At 41.5% G+C, this 18,202-nt stretch overlaps 1 protein-coding gene across 2 annotated transcripts in view; it reads right to left on the bottom strand.

Moving 5' to 3' along the window:
* Positions 1 to 18,202, bottom strand: part of UTP20 (UTP20 small subunit processome component) — an 86,297-nt gene that overhangs the window by 44,407 nt on the left and 23,688 nt on the right. For both annotated transcript variants that reach the window (XM_032788589.2, XM_032788591.2), the window contains exons 21-29: positions 17,411 to 17,654; positions 16,201 to 16,404; positions 14,394 to 14,484; positions 12,101 to 12,186; positions 11,295 to 11,420; positions 10,498 to 10,664; positions 9,455 to 9,663; positions 4,507 to 4,650; positions 1,268 to 1,347 (exon numbers count right to left, since the gene is read on the bottom strand). In XM_032788589.2, the coding sequence (XP_032644480.1) occupies positions 1,268 to 1,347; positions 4,507 to 4,650; positions 9,455 to 9,663; positions 10,498 to 10,664; positions 11,295 to 11,420; positions 12,101 to 12,186; positions 14,394 to 14,484; positions 16,201 to 16,404; positions 17,411 to 17,654 (1,351 nt within the window). The remainder of the gene's footprint in view (positions 1 to 1,267; positions 1,348 to 4,506; positions 4,651 to 9,454; positions 9,664 to 10,497; positions 10,665 to 11,294; positions 11,421 to 12,100; positions 12,187 to 14,393; positions 14,485 to 16,200; positions 16,405 to 17,410; positions 17,655 to 18,202) is intronic.

Raw genomic sequence — 18,202 nt, 5'->3', positions numbered from 1 at the left:
GTTAACAAACCAATACAGTTCAAAGGGGAAGGACACAAGATTTTTATTTAAAACTGGATTGGCTACCACTTTCCATTAACTCATCCGTCTCCTCTCAAAATCTAAGCTAGATGTTGGCTACAAACCTGCCTGGCTGTTCATGTGTGGGGAAAACGACCTGATATTACAGAGAATAATCTCCAAAAATTGGAAAGATCAGGAGTTGCATTTGGATTATTAGCATGCACTACAGTCATAGTCTGGGGACAAATGAGTCCTGACATAACATAGCTATAGTTTTTTATACCCTGTTTATTCCTTGGGGAAATAAATCAGAATTAAGACCCCTAGTCCTGCGAACACTTAGGTAAATGTTTAACTTTGAGCATGCAAATAATCCCAGTGACAAGTCAATTGGTCATAGGAATACTCATGCATTTGAAGTTAAGCACATGCATATGCATCTGCACGGTTGAGGCCCAGGTTTCTACTGACATTGTCAGAAACGTAACTGAAAATCGAAGTCCACTACTTCAAATATAGAGTGGTTGGAATTCAGGTATTTGGTATATTTTCTATTGCACACTTCTTCCCCTCAGGCTCAATACCCTATGTAAAATCCTGCTAAGCAATAACATGGAAGTATAGTATTACACTCCTGGGGGGAAAAAAAAAAAAGCAAACACAGCTGCTTGGTCCAGTGGTTACAGGCCTAGGCTGGGGAGCCTGGAGAAGTGGATTCTAGTCCAGGTATTCTCACTGACCTGTTGTGAGACCTTGTGCAAATCAATTCCCCACTCTGAGCTTCAGTTTCCCCATATGTAACAAAGGAATAATGACACAGTTCTTTGTCATGGCTTTGTGAGCTACGATGAAAAAGAGCTAAGCAACGCTAAATGAAGTGCACAATCACCTTCTTTAATGGTGAGAGTATAACCAATGGAACAATTTACCCAGGGTTGTGGTGGATTCTCCATCACTGCCCATTTTAAAATCAAGATTAGATGTTTTTCTAAAAGATCTGCTCTAGGAATTGCTTTGGGGGAAGTTCTCTGACCTTGGCCTTCTCTGGAGGTCAGACTAAGTGATCACAATGATCCTTTCTGGCCTTGGAATTATAAAATTTACAAGTTGATAAAAATACTGCTCTCTGCAGCCATTTTGCACCCAATAACTAATTTGAGGTTGCAAGGAGGAATGATGTGTGACTCTCTGTCTTTCCGTGTTGTGTGTTATTCACAGCAGGTGCTATGCCTTCATCTTGCTTCTCCACAAGGGAAAAGTTTACCTGGGATTCTTGCTCCAGATGTGAATGAGTTTGAGTAACGGAGTAGGAGAATACGGGCTCTCAGAAGCAAGCCTGATGATCTAGAAGACAAAGAGAGGATAAATCACAACAAAACAGTGTGACCACGCACCACTATTTAAAACATCAAATTTGACAGAAGACAAGTTTAAAGAATTCTCTGTGAATGAGAAACTATCTTAAAAAAAAAAAATCATTGCTCACTTTCTAATCCCTTCAATACTGCTGATAGCTACTAAGGGAGCATCTTTTGTTACACCTTAAAAGCTTGAAAACAAAATTATCCCACCTACTATTTTTGTCCTCCACTTGGGAGTTATTTTCCCTCCCCTTGTGCTTTGCACACAGCTGCCACCAAAGTGACTGTCTCACACTTATATTCCTGTCTGCAGCAGGATCAGCAGCATCAATATGACTGAGAACGCCTCTGCTACATGTTGGCTGCTACTGAGCAGCCAGGAGATTGTCCATGTTCTTTCAGTTTAATGCACCAGGGTGTTGAGAATGGGGTTTAGGGTTGCTCAGTCTGCTCTGCAGATTGGACTGTGTAAAACTGAAATTGAGGCAATGGTGGGAAACAGATCTACCGGTAAGTCTTAGAAAGCTTGTTCAGTTGCCCAAAATGATTGAGTGCCCCACTACTCAGTATAAACAAGCGCTTTTCTGAACATATCAGAAACAAAGGTATCTTTAATGCAATCCCATGGGAAGGAAGTCTGCTACGCTATTAATACCGAGTTCCAGTTGTAGATTTTTGTGCAGTTAACATTAGGAAACTCCAATTCCCAGCACAAAAGGATTAGAATTCTCCCTCCTCCCGCATCATCTCACAAGCCTCATGGTGTTTCACGGCCTTTAAAATAATGCACAAAATCAAATGAGTCTTCTACAAAAAAAATCTAAGAGACAATCAATGGCTGAAATTCCCCTAGAGGGAGCTACGGGATTATTTTTGGAGCCGGTATCCTATCGTATAGTGCTGGTCTCTGGAAGTACGTCTACACTGCAGTTAGACACTGACAGAGGCCCGTGCCAGCTGACTCAGGCTCACAAGATTCAGGTTAAAGGGGCTGTTTAATTATGGTGCAGACATTCAGGCTTGGCCCAAGTTCTGGATCTCTCCCAGGGTCCCAGATGCCAGGCTCCAGTCTGAGCCTGAATGTCTACACTGCAGTTAAACAGCTTCTTAGTCTGAGCCCCATCAGCCTGAGTCAGCTAGCACAGGCCAGCTGTGGGTTTTTAATTACAGTGTAGACATACCCTGGGATACACTAGGTCATCCAGGAAAATTATTTCTTTAAACCAGTTATAATTCCTATTTACAGAAATGACAGAGCATTGTCAAATGAGACTAGTCCTATTCAACATGTTCATAAACGATCTGGAAAAATGGGGTAAACAGTGGGGTGGCTAAGTCCAAAGCAGACTGTGAAGAGCTACGAAAGGATCTCACAAAACTAGGTGACTAGACAACAAAATGGCAGATGAAATTCAATGCTGATAAATGCAACATAATGCACCTTGGAAAACATAATCTCAACTAAATGATGGGATCTAAATTAGCTGTTACCGCTCAAGAAAGAGATCTTGGAATCATTATAGATAGTTCACCGAAAACATCCACTCACTGTGCAGCGGCAGTCAAAAAAAGAAACACAATTTTGGGATTCATTAAGAAAGGGATAGATAATAAGACTGAAAATATATTGCCTCTACATAAATCCATGGTACACCCACATTTTGAATACTGCATGCAGATGTGGTCACCCCATCCCAAAAAAGATATAGGGGAACTGGGAAAGATTCAGACAAGGGCAACACAAGGCACAGTCAACCTGTGGAACTCTTTGCCACGGGATGTTGTGAAGGCCAAGACTGTAACAGGCATCAAAAAAAGAACTAGATAAATTCAGGAGGATGGGTCCATCAATGGCTATTAGCCAGGAAGGGCAGGGATGATGTCCCCAGCCTCTCTTTGGTAGAAGCTGGGAATGTTCTGTCCATTCCCTCTGGAGTATCTAGAATTGGTCACTGTCGGAAGACAGGATACTGGGCTAGATGGACCTTTGGTCTGACCCAGTTGTGGCTGTTCTTATGTACACAGTGCTTTCCAAATGCAATGCTCCGAGACACTAATGCAGCAAAGCACTTAATCACATCCTGAACTGAGGCATGTGCTTTGACTTCTGTGGAACTTTGCTGAATCGGAGTCTTAAGTTTCCCAATGCTGGGATAGCTAGGGGCATAGAAAGAGAGAGCTGAAAAGCTAAGAGGGACAATAAACCAAAATTCTCTTCTGTCTAATCAACTGAGGTGCAAGGTTATGTGCTTTGCATACAGCTAGTTCATCTGTCATTTGGCCACATGTAAGGTGCCATACTGGTAGATGAAAGAAATATGGAAGGAATAAATGAGCAAAATGAACAAACATGGATGAAGGGGGCATATTATAGGTTAAGACTGACCACAGAACAGGAACAGCTAGCCCACCAAGGTACTGTCTGACACTACTTAGATGGTTTTCAAGTGTAAATACTCAGGCATTTTAGATTAGACAGATTAGGCATATAACAGATACCAACAGTACAATTCTGTTCCCCAAGAAGTGTCAGAACAAGTAGTCTGCTTCAATGGTTAAAGAAGAGATATACAGTTTTAACTTTATTCAGATTAATCTGTAAGTATTTTTGATTATGGCGTGAATGCAGAAGCAGCCCCAGCATTAATCAGATGCTTGACCCTCTTATTATGATCCAAGATCGGCCCCTCACGCTATAATACAAGCAAATGAAATTAGAGATTTCTAGGCAGCAAGTGTTAAAATTATCTAGTACACAGGTTGAAAAAAAAGGAGTTTCTATACATCTGGATATAATGCTTAAAATTATCCAAAAGTACAACGGTTGGTTTAAAAAGTCATACAAAACATATAGTACATAATCTGCAATATCCCAAATTAAGGTTAATAAATTTAACTATACAGTTTAAATACCCACATCCAAATATTCGGATACATCACTCATAAAAAGTTATATTAAGAATAGTTTGTGGGAAGCAAGTATAGCAATGAGTGTAGTTCGTCCCTCGAGAATTGAGAATTTAGGATAGGTTGTCTCACATATATACAATCCATCAGAGAAGTATTTCAATCTCTTTCCAGACTTGCTTATCTTTACATACTAGATAAGTCAGAATAAAAGGTATTACTCTGTCAACATTACCTGGGGCCATATCACTGCCTCAAAAACGGCATCAATCTCGTCCACTGTAAAGCGGTAGGTCTCAAAATCAGAAAAAAAATCAGCTACAAGTTTGATCCCAAGACGCCTCAAATTTTTCAGTGGGTTAATAGACCTTAGCTGGATCTGGAAAAAAGAAAGACAAAAATATCTATTCTTGATGCAAAAATGTAAGCTAGTTACCCTGCAATGAAATATTGTATTTAACCAATCGTGGATACGAGTGACTCTTGCTACAACTACTGCACTGTTTCCTCTTGTTTTTTTTTTTTTACCATGAACAAGTTATCTTTATCTTGTAAAGATCATTTTAACTTTCTAAGGTCCCAATCCTGCACTGAGTCACAAGGCTTAACAGGGACTCGGCACGGGCACAAGAGCCTATTCGCACATAGCTCGCTGAAAGACTGGGGCAAAACCACTACAGCGAATACTACAGCTCTCAGCACTGCCCTTAACAGATCTACATGCCCCAGTCCCAACATTCAAACAGTACCGCTTTACCCGTCTTCAAAAGTACCACCAGAAGAGAGAGAGCAGAGGTATTTGGCCCTATCTCAATTAATAATTTATTGCTACGGAGAGCAATTATATGAATTCAGAGAAATGGGGACCCCATTTCTAAATACATTTGAATAAAAAATATTGAGATGGTTCAAGGTCCTCCATGCCTCCTAACCCCTCCTTTTTTCCCATGTCCCCTACTTCCCTCCTATTTTACTTCTGTTACCTCACCCTAACATGTCATGTCTATGCAGCATTGCCTGGTCTTGTAGATATGCAATTGCAAGATTTTACAGCGTGTCAAAATTCTACTGGAGCTCTCATACTTTTTTTTTGTACTTTTCTTTGTCTGTTTCTGTATGAAAATATATTAAATAAATTACGTTCCCCCCTCCCCCCCCTAAAAAAGAGCACAACCAAAACCAGTGACCAAAGGTGATTTTCCTCTTAGCACATGAAAACGTGCTTAGAGGGAAAGAGAGGAACCCAGCAAAGAGAGAGCGAGGGGAGGGCTAGAATGTAGTAACAAGACTTACACTATCCATGCATTTAACGTTAATGACGTTACGTTCTCTAGCTTCCCTTAGGGAAGACATTCAACACTGAGACAAAGCAAGCTAAGCAGGCATCTGGTTATAATATTACAGCCTTTCAGCTGGGCTCCTCTAGGAAGGACTACACTTATGGCAACATGTGGAGTACAGACACCGCATGCCTCCCTAGCATGGGTATAAACAGCAGGGCAGATGGCGAGGCTCTGCTTAGGTCAGTGGACTATAGACACACCAGGACCCTGTGGGTACGTACCCTACACGGCTCTCTGCACACCCATGCAGTGCCTCCCCTGTTTACAATGCTATTTTTGCCAGTGTAACATCCCACTGGTTCCCCCTGCCAGAGCCTTTCACTGTCACGCGTAGCGACACACTGCAGTGAGTGTGGCTGCAGCCTGCCTTTTGCTGTGGTGTGTAGCTACATGTCCCCTACACTCCACAAAGTGTAGACAAGGCCTCTAGATAACACTTTCAAAAGCTCCTTAGTGACTTAGAAACTACTACTTCTTCCTCTTATCCCACTATCTAGGGTCGGGTCACCGTGCAAACATCTGCCATCTTTGTCTGTCCGAGCCAGCACTAAGGGCTATCAGCTTACCATCTTCTTTGATGCAATCCACCATCGCTTCCTCCTGCCACACCATCTTCCCCAGGTCCTCTTTTTTCACTCTGTATGTCTTCCCAGATTTTGCCAACCACATCACGGACTGAGACTTCCATCCTAACTCTTTCATATCACAATCCATCCCTTCATGGGACTGTATTACACAAAGACATCTCATCTCAAACATCTTCAGGCATTGAACTTGCCGTCTCTTTATTGTCCATGCTTCTGCACAATACAGCACTGCAGGGCACACCATTGTTACATACAGTTGGGCTTTCAGTGTCAGTGAGATATTATTCCACTGTCTTCCAGAACTCCCCAGTCTGGACTGTATCTCGCATTCGTGCTCACTGTCATCCGCAACCCAGCTGTCCAGATACCTGAACTGCTCAGTCTGGTTTAGTCATACTCCATTAATCTCTATATTCAGTTTCCCTGAGGCACCTCTACCGACCCATATTACCTCGGTCTAAGTCATATCCATTTTCTTCCCATGCCAGCTTATCTGGCCCTACCACTGATTTACTAGTCACTCTTGCTCTTCTTCTGAGGACACCCTTATAGCTATGTCATCTGCATATAGCAGCTTCTCACCTTTCCCACTGAGATCTTCCATCAACACGATAAACAGCAGCAGACAAAGGGCCCCAGGTGCAGTCGGACTTTCACATCAAAGGGGCTGGTCATTCCAAAACATGATCAGATCACTGTTTTAGGTGATATTAAATCCTCAGACACGCCATATTTCCTCAGCACTAGTGTGAGCATCCTTCTGTCCATGTTATACTATGCTTTTTCTTCGGCTACAAGAGCCCAGAAGCGATCCTGTTGGTACTCTAACTGCTTCTCTATCACTTGCCGAATTACAAACATGGCATCTGTGGTTCCTCATCCTTTCCTAAAGCTGAGCTGTTCTTGTCTCAGGAGGGGTTCCAGCATTCTCCTAACCCTAGCATCCAAGATGTGTGCCAGTACTTTCATTCTACATAACAGTAACTTTATCCTTCAACAGTTTCCACATTCGTGGATGCTCCCCTGCTTATGTACTTGGACCAAGATAGACCAGCACCAATCTTTAGATATTCACGTATCTCACCATATGGCTTTAACCAGGCGTCGGTAACCTTTGACATGCAGCCCATCAGGGTAATCCACTGGCGGGTCACAAGACATTTTATGTTGACCGTCCACAGGCCTGGCCCCCTGCAGCTCCCAGTGGCTGCAGTTCGCTGTTCCCAACCAATGGAAACTTCGTGGGAAGCAGCGGCCAGCACGTCTCTGCAACCCACGCTGCTTCCCGCAGCTCCCACTAGCCAGGAACGGTGAACGGTTGCCACTGGGAGCTGCAGGGAGCCGTGACTGCAGATGGTTAATGTAAACAAAATGTCTCGCAGCCCACCAGCCGATTACCCTGATGGGCTGTGCGCTGAAGGTTGCCGACCTCTGCTTTAACCACTCTGTTCATCCATTTTATGCCTCTCTCACACAGGAGTTTCCCCAGGTCTGCTGTCACTTCATCAGTCCCACCATCTTACTGTTCTTCATCATCCGGACTGCATTTCTCACGTCTTCCTTCCTTGTGTCGGATTCAGGCACCACATTAGGATACTGGCAACTCTTCCAAAAAGGGGTTTGCCTCATTTAAGAGACTCTCAAAGTATTGTTTCCATCTCACCTTCATTTTTTCAGGTGTTACTAGCAGTCTCTCCTGGTCATCATTTAGAAATGGTGCTGCAGTCCCATCCTTCTTCCCTTTGCATCTGATTTTTGCAGTGCTATAGATCTTTTGGCCAGCCAGATGTGGGTGGTTTACAAGCTCAGCATACAGGTCATCTATGGCACTTTCTTTGTCCTTTTACACTGCCTGCTTATCAGCTCACTTTGCTTCTTTGTGTTCGCTTTCAATCACACTCAATGGGCTTGTGTCTTTCTTTATGCACCGTTTTCTTATTTCAGATCGCTACCTGCATTTTGTCGGTCCACCACAACTCCTCTCTTTCCCTAGATTTCCCCCAGTTGTACTGTCCACACACATAGATTCCTCTTCTGTTGCTGCAATCCTCACTCTTTTGATGTGGTTTATTCTTCCTCAGTCGATACCAAACCTGCTTCCAGACACTTAAGGTCCCCTGCTTTAATCTTGTTTCTTTTGAGCTTAGTTCCCTCCTTGTCCAATGCTCAACCGCAATCTTTATCACAAGAGGCATGATTTTTGCTATTAAAAATCCGAATGACAGATGACAATTTTTACACCAAATAAACTAAATCAGATTCCCCCGTCTACTCAAGCGAGAGGAAGGAGATACACAGGCCTCTTCTCAAGGGGCATGCTCTAAGGACATGCACAGATTCCATATTGAAAGTGAACAGTAGGAAACAGTAAAACTGTAACTGAGCTCAGAACTACAAAAGTAGATATTTAACATTTTGGGCAATATCATCCTGCAATAAATGACTCTCAAACCCACAGGAATTTCTTGTAATGATTATCCAAGATAAACAGATTTCTCGTATCCTTCTCTGAACTCTTAACACCTCACTGGCTAATGAAGTGTTAAATTAAGTTTAACAAGTGACAGCCTGGCACCACAAATACCTCTCTAAGAGTTACTCAGTCACAACCGATGGTGAGAGACGGCATTACTTGAATAACTTTACAGTACAAAAGTGATTACTCTAGAGACAAATAAAATTACTGTTGCACTACTGCAAACTGGATTATGGACTGTACTCATCCTGAAATTATCCTTCCCTTGTTGCTGGCCACTGCTACAGCACTTAGAGCAGCACAAGGGGAAACCATGATATTAAAACCAAAAAAAAGAAACAGACAGAATTTTTCTTTACCTGCTTGAATTCAAGTCCAGAAAGGACTCTGGTTGCCCCAAACTTCTAGTTAGCGTGTGCACTTTGGCTTAATGACATGCAGCGTTTTAAACAAAAATGTATTTGATATTCAAATTATTGTTTGTATGAATTTTTAAAACATTGCGTGTAACATGCATATTTTATTAAATAAATTCAACACTGTGACTGACTGAAATGCCAACAATTTAACAGCATTTTAAACAACAGCAATATACTCTTTCTATATAAACGCTGCGGCATTTTAAGACCAACGTTGCTGGTCTATACTTTTATCCATCTTTCTGTTATTCACTGGTTTCTAAAGCTTTACTCCTTATTGACACTAAGCATAATTTGAACCAACAGAGTTGAAAAAAATATATATATACTCACACACACACACTATCACGTTCCTTACCTTCTCTCTTTGTTGAAGGATGTGGGATACTGTTGCTGTCATACAAAGTAAAATCTGTAAAATCTCAGGTAAGTACTGAGTGATCAGATGGCTCATGTTTTTCAGTACAACCTCAAGGCTGTTGAACAGGCTGTGCTGGCGGCCTAGAGGCAGGACTTTACATAAATCCAATTCTGATATTGTTTGGAGTACTGCAGCCCAGCAAGGTCCTACAGAAGGAAGGAGGACAGTGAAAATGTATCAGTTCATCTTTACCTTGGTAAGTAAGGACCCGATTTCAATAGGCCAAATGTCAATATCTGAGGTTCCTCTCAATGTGAGAAAAGGTGGCAGATCTGGCCCTAAATTACAAGCCTTTAAATGCTCCTAATTCAGCTTCTTATGTAAAATTAACGAACAGCCCCAGCTGTCTATCATGGTTCTTATATGGCCCTCATTGCTGTAGTGTCAGAGTGCCTCACAATCAATGTATGCACTTATCCTCATAATGCCCCTGTGGTATTGTGCTCACCAGCTCTTCAGAAAGGAAAGACAACACAGTAGTTAGGAGTAGGGTGACCAGATGTCCCAATTTTATAGGGACAGTCCTGGTTTTTGGGTCATTTTCTTATATAGACTCCTATTACCCCCCACCCCCTGTCCTGATTTTTCACACTTGCTGTCTGGTCACCCTAGTTAGGATGCCAACCTAGGACTCTGGCATTCTGGGTTTGATTCCCTGCTCTGCCACAGACCTCCTGTGACCCTAGGTAAGTCACTCAGTCTCTCTGTGCCACAGTTCTGTAATAACGGTACAGAATAATAGTACATTGTACAGCAGGGAAGGGAAACCATGTCCAAGGGCTCAGGGGAAACCTTGACTCTTATTTAAAAACAACCTCCCCCTCTCCCAAAAATAAAACAGTGCCATTGGTGCTTTAATTTATGCAGGCCCCCATTTCTGTAACATCTATGCCCCTCAGAGTCCTCAAAGTATTTATCCTCCCCACATCCGTGAGATAAGGAAGAACTATTAGCCCCAGTTTCTAATGGCAGACGCATACCAACACTGAAGTGCTTCACAGGTTCAAAGATCAGGTCCAGGAACATTCTAATCTCTTCAGGCAGCGAGCCAGCAAGGAACCTCAGAACAATCGACATACGAGTGCCCGCAGCAGATTTGCCCTGAGTTTTCCTTCCAGTTTTGTTTCTCATCCGCCCATAGAGAATTCTTCAAAAGCCAAAAAGAAATAGTATTCGTGAGTTCTCCACTAGGTGCCTGTTTCTGAAGTACAGCAGGAGCAGTTTGGTTGGTTCACAATCTTTGTTCAGAAAGTTTAATCTGAACTACATGGCTTAACGAATGCTCCCCACTACTACCTCTATTGCTCCTTGGCACCCAGTAACACTACCAGAAAGGGCGCACTTGCTCCCAACAAGGTCACTGAAAATTTTGCTAGTGATCTGAATGGGAGCACAGCTTAAGTATGAATTAGCAAAGCATTGTGCTAGTATGAAGACAGAGGAAGCACTTTCATTGTAAAACGCTATTTCCATGTATTTATCAAATAAATGTAATACCCTGAGGGTGAAAATCTCTCAAGATTTCTTCTTAAGCATTTAAGATGAACTTTTTTGGAAAATATGAGCTTAACTAATGCATTCAACAATACTACACGCACATGCACACGTATTAAAGAGAATACCATGTACAGTAATGAATGAGGAGGCCTTCATTGCTGAGAGAGCCATAAATTTGTATCGTCTCTTTAAAGTATCAGCCAGAAGCTGCATTATGTTTCTTCTATAGCCATCATTTTACTTAAATATGCAGACTTTATGCAGTGTTTCACCCACACACCTCATAAGAACAGGAACAAGATCTGGTCGGTGTTGCATTTTAACTATAGTGTTTTCTTCAGATATGCTGAAATGAACTATTTCTTCTTTAAAGCTCTTATCTTCCAGTAACCTTTGCAAGTTCTCCCTGCAAGTATTAAACACAGTTATTTAAAAAAAAATTTTTTTTAAATCTCTATGCAATTTATTAAAGGATCACATCCTTACTCTTTTAACAAAAGGGTAAGTAAATCAACTAGCTCAACTTCATTACATAGACGGCTACTTTTCATACAGGATTCTGTAAAGACTATCCAAGTGGGTGCAATAGTGTGCTGTGCTGACAGTCTGGCCTAATGGTTAAGAAGAACTACAGAAATCCTTTACTGAAACGAACACAATTGACCACTACATACCATGATGGGTCTGGGTGAGGAAAAAGGTTTGTTTTATTTTGAGAAAGAGTTCAAATCTGACAGATAAAAGATTTCAGTTTTTCCATTTCTGAATGAACATGACCCTGCTGCACTCTTCTGCCTTCTCTAAAACAAAACAGCAAATTCCTCTTCTCAAATATCTGCTTTACAAGACTAGTTACCTTCTGTGACTGTATCTAGATCTCAGGCACAATGGCATGCAAGTGACAACCTCTTTTCTTCTTTATAGTCTACAAAAGCTTTTTCGATTTTAATTTAAATATAAATAGGAGAAGCTTTTTTTAATTCTGTCTGTTTCCAAATTCAGATTTGGAATAGGAATATTAATTTTTCTTGGGTTCAGAAAGTTGTGGCTATTTCATCTGTGCTGGAAGAATTTTAAAGCTCTTACTTGTATGGTAGTAGGTGCGGATGCTTGTAAGTCATGATGCAGTCAAGGGCTACTTTTTGCACATTCTGGTCTTGATGGGACAATAGCTGAAGGTAACATTTTACAAGAAAACAAAATTAGGAGAAAGCTCAAATAATACATACACTTCTCCTTATACCACTATATCAAGATGATTTGCTCAAGAGAAAATTCAGCCCTTAAATGGAGGGAAGGGGAAGTAATTATCTAACCTAAAGGGATCCACAATAAAGGGAATTTCATTTTAGAACAGTCATTTAAAAGACACCAAGCAGCAAATATTTCCTACCACTATTCATCCAAGAGAGATAATTACAGAACACAATATTTACTTGTTTCTAAAAAGAAAAACAAAAATCCAGGACATCATTGATGGAATATGATGGCATAAGCTGCTGGAACTAGAGGTGCTGGGCTGCTGCCGCACTCCTGGACTTGAAGTGGTTTCCATCAGATCCAGAGTTTACAGTTTGGTTCAGTGGTTCTCAGCACGCCCACTACACAAATTATTCCAATGCCCATTTGATGGGTACAGCAATTAAACAACGCAATCATCAACTTGTGTTTTAACAAGTTATTTTTAAAGAGCGTCTTTTGTAAGATCACTTTTGGACCAGCATTGTATTTCTGTCACACTAGGTAAAATAATGGATCAGCCAAACCATTCCACAATGTTTGCGCCACATTCATCCAAGTTACAAATACGCACATAGAACATTAGATTGGTTAAAAAGAGAAATACAAGAGGAATAATCAAAACCCCATCAACAATAGCATTAAGGGGTGAATGCCCCCAGTGGCCAGGCGAAGAGGAATACAGAACATTACCAAAAACTTCACCTTTTCCCCACCTAGTTCTTCAGTTTCATGGTAAACGGCATTGTGATCTGTTGTAACACCCCAGCATTCTGAAGGCATAGTATCAATTCAGCTGTTGTGCTACAGCATGGAGCTAACAAATAGCAGACCAGGTAAATGCCTGTTTTGCCATACTGGGTTGTTCTGCACTCTTTAAAAATGTTGGTTAAATAAAATGTTTTTAAAATTTACAAATCTGGTCAATATTTTCCTAAAAAAAATCACAGATGAGCAATCGAACCCACAGAGAGCAGCTCTTTCCTAAGCAAAGTGCAGAGGTTTATAGGAGTACAATGAATGCTGAAGCATTCCATTAGAGCAGAAGCTGGTGATCTGAGACAGGCTGAACACTGGGGAGCTAACGCAGTAACACAGAATGAATGGTTGGCTAGTATATGCCAAAGGGATGTGTGAATGATCCAAGTTAAGTTCATGTCTCATGGATGATCATTCGACACGTGTTGTTAGAGACAAGATTTTGGTGATTCCTTTTGCAGAACACTTTTACAGGGACTTATTTCCACAAAATTCAAGTTGATAAACTCAGTCCAGTTTCCGGAGGGAACACCTTTTAAATGGCATATCCTGGATTTATAATTTCCCTTAAAAATTACTTTTTCCCCATTTATGTTTAGAAGGGGACTTTTAGGCAGAGACAAGCCACACATGCTCCCTCTCTTTTCTCTCTCTTCACACCTCTGGCTACCGCTTGCTGCCTGTTTACATTCAGTTTCAGCTTTGCAGCCTGCTGTTATGGGTAAAACCCCTATACAGAGCCTAGGGAAGGACGGACACCATCAAACAACAAAAGTGAAGAAACAGAAAAATAAAGAGAAAGGCATTTTTCTCTCCAATCTCTCTCAGCTATCTGGCATAGTTTCTCAGGGCATGTGTATACTACAGGTGCTACTGCAGTACAGCTGTGCCACTGTAGCACCCACTGACAATGGGAGAGATTTTCCTGTCAGTGCAGGTAATCCACCTCCCCTAGAGGCAGTGAGGCTGGCTTAACTACAGCACTCGAAGAGTGTGAATGTCTCACACCCCTGAGCGACATTGCTAGGTCAATCTGAAATTTAGGTGTAGACGAGGGCTTAGACTGATGGTCATGACCAAATTTTCTTTCTCCATGGCTAGATAGAAAGGGGATCCCGAAACTTTCCTCTGTACCATGGGGCTACAATACAGAAAAGGTTAAGAACTGCTGAGTTATGGTAATGTTAGGAGTCACTTTTAACACAGTGCAAAAATTTTCAGATGGTGATATTCAAGTTGATGGTCCCTTTAAGACACAACTGCTGTACACTGCACTGCAACAGCCATTCCTTTTACAAAGAAGGACCCTTTGGCTTGGTGTTCAGGTAAGACAGGAATATATTTGTTTATTAAGCAATACAAAAATGTTAACTATTATTACCTGATTGTACAACTCATTTAACTTTGATTCCAGATACAGCGCACGTGGATTTGAAAACTTGGAGAAAACTTGCAAATGGGCTATTAGCTGCCTGAAACAAAAACAAAACACACTTTTAACAATGAACAGATACATACCCTGTGTTATTACCAACAGACACGAGAAAGGCACCAAGATTCTGAGTTTCTGCACGTCAGTATATAGGGCTACATTTACCAACAGGCTCAAATGGCAGTGGAAGAATTTGATGTATACCACCGCAAAAGAGTGGTAGGGATAAATTGAACCTGGGGACAAGATTGCACCACCCAAGAACAGCCACATCTCCACTTGCTGGGGAAAGGGAGAAGTGGGTGAAAAGGGAAATCAACCATGCCAAAAATGATCAGGACTGGTCAAAAAGATACACGTGCAGGATTCATCACTGATTCAGCAGCTCCCTGCAGAGGTTCACACCAAAAAATTTCTACTGAATCTGCCACGTGATTCGAATTTCCTCCACCCTATCTAACCCCAGCAAAGGGAGGTGCTGAGACCATTACCTACCCTCCATAGCCAGTACTGTACTATGGTCTCCACTGAATGATGACTAATGATGCAGTTGTGCACAATGTGTGTTACCAGGCACCACTAAACTCTCACATCACGCCTAGCTCTTATTTTTCATCTTTTTCAAGGAGGTGTTTGTAATATACGTTTTGTGAGACTACAGGGGTGCAAATCTGGCAGTATAATGAGGAGTCCAGGGTCAAGAAGAAAAGCATTCACTAAAGAATTCATTAACAACTAGCCAGTAAACCTTCTACACCTTGGTTATTGCTACCAGCATTTAGAAGTTTCCATTTAGGAACAAGAACATTTTGAAGAAGAAATTCAAATCTGGTGACAATCTGATTCTGAACCACTCAGCTCAGGGAACAGAACAAAATAATAGAACTGATACAACACCTACAACTAAACCAGAATATAGACTAGAATTCATTGCATCTTAATGCACAAGAAGACATTTTAAAAGTTTTTTGTTGCTACAAATGTCATTCTCAAACTGGCAAAAATAGTTCATTTGAATCACCTAAAATGTGTATTTGACAGCAGAGTAAAAAGGCCATAATCAAGAAGTTTCAAAACTGTGTTTTAAGACACAAGCCATAGACAATTTACTCACAAAATAACTTGATATTGTTGAACAATGACATCACAATAGCATATATTTATAGTAAGAAATACCAAAAAACCTGTTCAGAACAAGGACATCAGGGCCAAGATTTTCAAAAATGCGTGTCTAAAGCTAGACTCTGAAATCCGTAATTGGGTGCCTACAATGATTTGCAATGCCCATCAGCTCCCATTGACTTTAAAAGAAAAGCAGACACACACAGAGGCAACAGTTATTTCCCCCCCAAACACTAACTTTGGAATCCTGCTGGGTTGCCAACCCCCGCAGGATTGTCCCGAGTCTCCAGGAATTAAAGATTAGTGATGAAATCTCCAGGAATATATCCAACCAAAATCGGGATTCCTAGACCCTGCACCATTTTTGCTTAAAATTATGCAAAGCTATGGCCTATTACCCATCTTATGGTAGTGCCCCTCCCATTAGTGCTAGGTGTCGCATGAGGACAGGATCCCATCCCTCAAAGAGCTCATGAAAGACTGAAAGAGATGAAGGAAGGGGAAAGGGATGCACATAAGCCCAGTGATCATAACCAAGCGAGTGACCTCATTCCTACAAAACCTTTTAAAACACCAAATGATTAACATTTGTATTTCACTTGCTCCCTGCCCAGTCAAACAAAGCAAAACTCACTTCACTGCAGCTCTTCTCGTTTTCTTTTTTTGCAACCCTTCAACCACTGGTTCTGCCATTCCCTCCACCTCCTCTTTTTCCACCTCCTGGGTAGTTTGGTGCATCTCTTCGGTGGGTTTTTCTTCCTCTTCTACTGCACCTCTGTTTTCCTTTCTAAGATCCTGGGTTGGAGCCACCAGAGAATCTGCTGGGTAATACTCATTGCTAGATTAAAAATAAATCAAATCAATCAATAGAACAGTATCTGCTGGGGTGAGGTTTACTTGAAGCTGTTCACAACTGGAAGTTCCAATTATCCACAGAGTTGTGCATCATGACACTGTACAGTTCAAGATCCCCAAAAGGGGTTAATTTCAGCATGCAAATGGGCATTTCTTCTATTGTGAATGGCGGAGATATTAAAGGAAGTGAGCAAATGTAAAGGAAAAAGACAACAAAGCGGAAAAAAAGTAAAGGACTAAGATCAGAAAAATGTGGTGAGGAAAAAGAAGAGAACGTGAATCTAAGTAGAATGGGAGAATTTTTTTAAAAAGTTGGCAGGGATGTGTGAAAATGTGAGTTAGGAAGTGTGGGAATCGATGATGCATTACATAGTGGAAGCCCTCTCACTTGAAAACCGTTAAAAGCAGACAAAGCACTGTAGGAAATACATTGTAAAGAAGAGTCAAGGGCTGGCAGAAGAAATAGAGCGAGGGCCTAATTCACATCCTGCTGGAGTGAATAGAAAGACTCCCACTGATTTTAGTGGGCACTGAACCAGGCCCTAGATACACTAAAGGTATTTTCCTAACTCTGTCTGAATAAAATGACATGCTTTCATTTTACAAACAGGGGAGACAAGGAGGAGCCTCATCTTCAAGGCTATTTCCAAGACACTTCACTTCCATTGAAGCTACACCCTCCCTAGCAGTAGCGAGGCTGTGTCACCAGAACTTATTAGTACACTGGGGCTCAACACAGCAGCCAATTGACAGCTTACATTTCAGGTTGCTTTTATTTTTTCCACTCTCTCTAACATGAGCCATGTTTAACAGATAAGAAGGATCAACGTCAATATAAAATCATATCACTCTATGGATTCAGAGTCTCAGAAAAAAAAATCCATTAAAAAAAACAAACCACTCATCAGTTGTCTTAGAGGGACCCTAGGAACTCTGCCTTCATTTATGACATTTCCAAACAACGTCTCATTGCTGAACATGTTACTTACCTAATGAACCTCAAGAGAAGTGGGGAAAGCTCCCTTGACCTGGGCTCCACTCTGTCTGGAAACTTGGCCAACGCCTTCCAAAGCAGAAACCGGAAGTTTGAGTAATCTGTCCGCTCACTACAATCCGTTCTAAACCTCAGCTGCTCGAGATACAGGCTTCCCACGTTTCCTTCTCGGATCTTCTCACTCTCTGCATCCGTAGTGCCTGCCTGCTCTTCACTCAGCTCATCTTGCAGTTCCCTCTCTATACAGGAAACAAACCACGGTCCTCATTACTGCAAGAAAACTTCAAAGAGTTTATTCAGTAATTGCCGGTGGTGGGATAAATAACAGCAACCGTTTATATTAACGTTTGCCATCTATCTAGCAAATTCTGCTTAATATTGATCTGACTGCAACACAGGTTAGAAGGTACTCTGGGGTGTCAGAACTTCAGCAAGGGGCCTAACTTTAAGCACACGTAGCCCCAATAAATGGCTGTCCTTGTGACATACAGTGAATCTAGTATTCACATTCAAGAGCAGGGTCAAGGAAAAGAGATACATTTGGCAGAAATTCTACTGATTCCACATTGAACAGGGGGGCGAAGAAGATTCTCGACTACTGAAAATCCTCACAGGCTTCTACTGTCCCTCATCATCATGGGGAGAGCCAGTCTAGGCACAAAGAAAGCACTGCCTGGTGCCCCACATGCTAGGAGGACTCTGCAACCCATGGATTGCCCCTATCTACCTCATGGCAAATAGAAATAATAATAAATAATAATAATATTATATGGAGCTATACCTATCT

The sequence above is a fragment of the Chelonoidis abingdonii genome, chromosome 1, assembly GCF_003597395.2.
Source record: "Chelonoidis abingdonii isolate Lonesome George chromosome 1, CheloAbing_2.0, whole genome shotgun sequence".
NCBI classification, from domain to species: domain Eukaryota; kingdom Metazoa; phylum Chordata; order Testudines; family Testudinidae; genus Chelonoidis; species Chelonoidis abingdonii.
The sequence above is the reverse complement of the archived record's forward strand: the minus strand, read 5'-3'. Positions and strand labels throughout refer to the sequence as shown.